This window comes from Haliotis asinina, unplaced genomic scaffold, assembly GCF_037392515.1.
Source record: "Haliotis asinina isolate JCU_RB_2024 unplaced genomic scaffold, JCU_Hal_asi_v2 scaffold_96, whole genome shotgun sequence".
Lineage (NCBI taxonomy): Eukaryota > Metazoa > Mollusca > Gastropoda > Lepetellida > Haliotidae > Haliotis > Haliotis asinina.
Window position 1 is genome coordinate 16,153 of NW_027133960.1, and position 5,522 is coordinate 21,674.

General features: G+C 35.4%; 2 protein-coding genes across 2 annotated transcripts; both read left to right on the plus strand.

Annotated features, from left to right (window-relative positions):
- The first annotated feature begins 338 nt into the window (after positions 1 to 338).
- LOC137270867 (histone H1.5-like) lies at positions 339 to 3,379 on the plus strand. The gene is made up of 4 exons (XM_067803956.1): positions 339 to 447; positions 1,126 to 1,218; positions 2,466 to 2,594; positions 2,886 to 3,379. Exons 1-4 carry the CDS (start codon positions 339 to 341, stop codon positions 3,377 to 3,379), a joined length of 825 nt encoding a protein of 274 aa, XP_067660057.1.
- LOC137270868 (ATP synthase subunit beta-like) lies at positions 2,560 to 4,809 on the plus strand. The gene has a single exon (XM_067803957.1). The coding sequence runs from the start codon at positions 3,379 to 3,381 to the stop codon at positions 4,807 to 4,809; it is 1,431 nt and encodes a 476-aa protein (XP_067660058.1). The 5' UTR covers positions 2,560 to 3,378.
- The last annotated feature ends 713 nt before the right edge of the window (positions 4,810 to 5,522 follow it).

Sequence of the window (5,522 nt, forward strand, 5' to 3'; positions counted from 1 at the left end):
GAGAAAACGATGTTAACTTAGCGAAACTGAAAGAAACATATGGTGATGCAGTTCTTAAAGTTGTACCTGAAGATAAATCTAACCCACATCCTTCACAAACAGGTAACCCAACTGTTGCTCAATTTGTTGAAAGACAAGTCGAAAAACTAATTCCAGGACTGTTTGATACAGAATGAAAAGAGTTCCAAGAAAAAATGGCTAACCCAGCTGCAATCAGATTTAACGCTTTCCTTTCTTATAAGTATCCAACGCAATTAAGCGTTATCTCAAAAGATGCTGTTATTAAAGGACACTTAATCGTCAAAACAAACTCAGATGGTTCATACTCATTTAAAGTTATGTCTGAAGAAGACTTCAAAAAGTACACACTAGCTCAAGATGAGAAAGCGATTGATTTCGCTGACATCAACCCCGATGAAAATGCTGGTAAAACACAAGTTTCAACAGGTACTCAATTACTAGAGTCTCTATATACTCTTCTATACAACACAGGTATGTATAAAATTGGATTAGATGAAACTGACCAAGGGCTATTTAAAAACTTATTTGAAAAACAACCTATTGAACTTTGAGGTGTTGATAAATATAGTGATAAAGCAACAAACATAGGACAAAAAGTTCTATTGCTTGAAAAACTAATGGATCAACTTCAAAGTAAACCACTTAACCCAGAAGCAGGTGATACACACGTATATCTATCTGACTTATTAGAAAACTCGGATAATGCTCATCCAACAACTATCGAGGACATTGCCAAAGTAATGAAATCAATTGTTGAAGAGTTATCTAAACCCGACTTAAGTGTTGAATACATTTGAACGGCTGATAATACAGCACATTCAACTAAACTTGCTGAAGATGTTATTTCTAATAACGTGGCAGCGGTTGCCGCATTCCTAAAAGATGCGAATAAAGTTAAACCAAATTCACAAACAGCAAAAAGATATGAAGAATTCAAATCTGCTATTGCTAATGGTGAAGGTATTGCTCAACTAGCTCCAAAACTTGGAATCTATGATGTGCAAAAAGTTATTGATGGACTTTCAAAAGATAAAGTTCAAACTCCATTGTTAATGGAGAAAATGCTTCAAGTAGATACTCTAAGAGTACTTCTGCCTGATACAGGAGCAACTAAAACACTTGAAATGTTCAAGGCATCAGGTGGTAAAGTTGCATCAGGACTTGTAGTCGGAGCCGGAGCTATTATGGCTCTAATTGGTGGGCTACTAATGTTCTTATCATTTACTAAGAGAATGGTTGTTAGTGGACAAACATGATCTGCAAAACTAATTATTATAAGAGTTGCACTACTTGCAATTATTGTAGTAGGTGTCTACATTTTAGCCGCAGGAACATTCCTGCCAGGACACACCGCATTGACCACGGTGCTTAAGGTCTAAAGGAGAAACAGATGAAAAAAGGAAATGTAAAAATCAGTGCCAAGAAAGATTACATCGTTGAATTAGAGGGTAACTACCCATTTGTTCTAAATCAAGTTGTATCTTTCAAATCAGGTGCTAAGGGTATTGTTGTTAAAGCTCAAGGCAAAAAAGCTTCAGTAGCCCTATTAGAAGAAACTATCGGACTTCAAGTTATTACTGGAGGAATCGCAACAATGGAAACTGAAGAGTTTTCAATTGTTCCTTCAGAAAAAATGCTTGGATCTATTGTTAACGTTTATGGAGATGTAGTATATGGTAAAGACTTCAAAGTTGGAGCAAAAGCTAAGAAACACCCTATCTTTAGAATGGGACGTCCTATCTATGCTAGAGACTATGTTAATAGACCTCTTATTTCAGGGCTAACAACAGTTGACTGAGCTATTCCAATTGGAATGGGTCAACGTGAACTAGTTCTAGGAGACAGAAAAACAGGTAAAACATCAATGGCTCTTAACATGATTCTTGCTCAAAAAGATACAAATGTTAAGACAGTATACGTAGCAATTGGACAAAAGAAATCAACAATTCTTGATATTTATAACAAGATTGAAAAAGGTGGAATGATGGACAGAACAGTTATTGTTTCTGCTCCAGCTGATGATACTGCCACAAGAAAATACTTAGCTCCATATACAGGGGTTACAATTGCCGAATACTTCCAAGAAAAATTCGGAGATGATGTTCTTATTGTTTACGATGATCTTTCAAAACACGCCGATGCTTACCGTGAAATCTCACTATTACTACAAACAGCTCCTGCTAGGGAAGCTTACCCAGGAGATGTATTCTACTTACACTCTAAACTACTAGAAAGAGCTGGATCATTTGCCAAAGATTTTGGTGGGGGATCAATTACAGCTATTCCTATTATCCAAACAGAAGCCGGAGATATTACTTCATATATCCCAACTAACGTTATTTCAATTACCGACGGACAAATCTTCACATCTAAAACAATGTTCAATGCTGGTCTAAGACCTGCTATTGATGTTGCTTACTCTGTTTCTCGTGTTGGTTCTACAGCACAACTTCCATCAATGAGAAAATATGCTGGTGGTCTTAAACTAGTTGTTTCTCAATTTAATGAAATCATGAAAATTGCTAAGCTTTCACCACAAGCTGCAGATGAAAATAAAGAACTAATTGCTAGAGGTAAAGCACTTAATGCTCTATTCCTACAAGGAGATCTTGAAGTTATTAAATATGAAGCTGGAATTCTAATGCTAATCTTATTCAAAAAAGGTTACCTTGGATTCTACGAAAACGATAAAGAAATTATTGAACTTAAAAATATCATTAATGCATTTATCGCAAGAGATGTTGTTGGTAAAAAACTAACTTCAATTCTAAGAAAACCAAAACTTGACTTTGACAAAGTTGACATGATTGTTGAACAAATTGTTCTTCCTATTGTTAAGTACCACCTAATTCAATCATTCCCAGAACTTAAAGAAAGAGTTGAATTCGTTGATACATTTGGAAAAGTTAGAGATGACTCTCGTGTATACAGAGCTATCCAGAAAAACATCGAAGGATTTGCAGATATTGATGCAAAACGTCCTTCTAAAAACACAGGACCTAAACCTCTAACTAAAGTAGCTAAAGAATCACTTCTAGCTGAAGAGCTTAAAGAAGAAGTAGCTATTGAAGAAGATGTTAAAGTGAAACCTGAAGATAAAAAACCTTCAGTTGAAGAAGTAGCTGCTAAACAAATCAAAGAAGAAAATGATAAAGCTGAAGCTCCTAAAGAAACTCCTGAAGTTAAAGTAGAAGCAAAACCAGCTACTGCAACAGAAGTGAAGGTTGAAGCTAAACCAGCAGAAGCAAAACCTGTAGGTGTTAAACCTGTAGGGATCAAACCAGTTGCTGTTAAAGCGCAAGCTGCTAAACCAGCTAAAAAACAAAGAAAATTCTTAGGAAGAAAGGGAGGTAAATAATGGCTATATTAACAGGTAAAGTTGTTGAAGTCAACTCACAAGTTATTGGTATTAAATTCCTTAAAAACAAACTTCCTAAAATTGGAGCTGTTGTTAGAGTTACATCTGATTACAAAAACGAAGAACAATTCGAGGTTGCTCAACTTGTAAACGATACAACAGTTAGAGCTTTCTGTCTTACTAAGATGGATGGTATTGGTATTGGTAATGCTGCTAAATCAGACAACAAAGGAATTATGATTCCTGTTGGTGATAAAGTTCTAGGGCGTGTTATTTCAGTTCTAGGTGATCCTTATGATTCACCACTTCCAACAAAATTCACTCAAAGAGCTGAAATCATGGAAGTAACTTCAAATGATAAAGAGAAATATGAAATTTCAAATAAAACTGAAGTTCTAGAAACTGGTATTAAAGTTATTGACTTCCTTCTACCTATTCCTCGTGGAGGAAAAGTAGGGCTTCTTGGTGGAGCTGGAGTTGGTAAAACAGTTGTTGTTCAAGAACTTATCAACACATTCATCAAAAACCATGATGGACTTTCAGTCTTCACAGGTATTGGAGAAAGAACTCGTGAAGGACACGAACTTCTAAATGAAGCTAAAGAACTTGGTTTCATTGACAAGACAGCATTTGTCTTTGCTCAAATGAATGAAGTGCCAGGGGCTCGTTTTAGAGCTGCTTATTCAGGTGTTCGTATTGCCGAACACATGAGACAAACTAAGAAGAAAGATATTCTACTATTCGTAGATAACATCTTCCGTCTGGTTCAAGCTGGTTCAGAACTTTCTTCACTTCTAGGTAAACTACCTTCAGCTGTTGGATACCAACCAACTCTATCATCAGAGATGGGTGCATTCCAAGAACGTGTTGGTACTAACGAAGATGGAGCTATCACATCAGTTCAAGCTGTTTATATCCCTGCTGATGACTTAACAGACCCTTCAGCTGTTGCTTCATTTGCGCACTTTGATTCAACAATCATTCTAGATAGAGATATTGCTGCTGCTGGTATTTACCCTGCGGTTAACCCTCTAGAATCATCATCATCACTTCTTAACAGAGGTTACATTACTGATGCTCACTATGATTCTGCAACTAAAGTTCTTGAAATTCTTGAGAAGAACAACCAACTGCAAGATATCATTATGATCCTTGGTCTTGATGGGCTTACAGATGAAGATAAATTCGTTGTTCATGTTGCCGGTCGTATTAGAAACTTCCTTTCACAACCATTCTTTGTTGCTGAAAAATTCTCAGGTTCAGCTGGTAAAACAGTTCCTTTAGCTGAAACAGTTAGATCATTCGAAAGAATTCTTGCTGGAGAAGTTAATCACATTCCTGAAAGATATTTCCTATACAAAGGTGGCTTAGATGAAGTTATCGCTGCATATGAAAAAGATCAAAAGAAAGTCGAAAACGAAGAAAAATAATTAATTCAAAACACCATAAAAATGGTGTTTTTTTCTCTTTTTTTAGGTAATAAGTTATAATTTAAGCAAATAGGAAAAGGGGATAAATGCCTGGTAATTTAAGAAAGCTTGATATTGATTCACACTATTCAGTGGCGATCAAAGAAGCAAAAACAGATGAAATCGTACTTGATAAAGAGAAACTAAACCTAACGGTAGTTTCTGAACTTTATGATAAAGCTAAACTCGACTATGATAATAAAGTTGAGGAAATCAAACTAACTAAGCAAAGACTATTTGTTATTAGAGGAGACTACTTCAAATCTCAAAAAGAAAAGCTTAAAGATTTGATTGATAAAGAATACATCAAACTTGATGATGAAGTTGCAGCTGCAACAGAGAGTGCTAAGCTTACTAAAGAAAATAAACTTAGAACTATCGAACACAAGTTAAGAACTATTGAAGATTTTAGACAATCAGAAAAAGAAATGCTTGCTATTATTGATCAATCAATTAAAGTTGAAAGAGATAAACAAGCGGCTGGAGAATCTTCATGATCAAACATTTCAGCATTCATTGAAGACATTAAAGCTAAGACACTTCCTGCTTTCCAAAAAAGAAAAGAAGAAGAAATCGAACCTTTACTAAAAGACATTAATCAGTTCAAGAAAGATGTCAAGAAAATTGAATCAGAAGCTCTTAAAGCAACTGAAGCGATCAACATCGCTTACTCT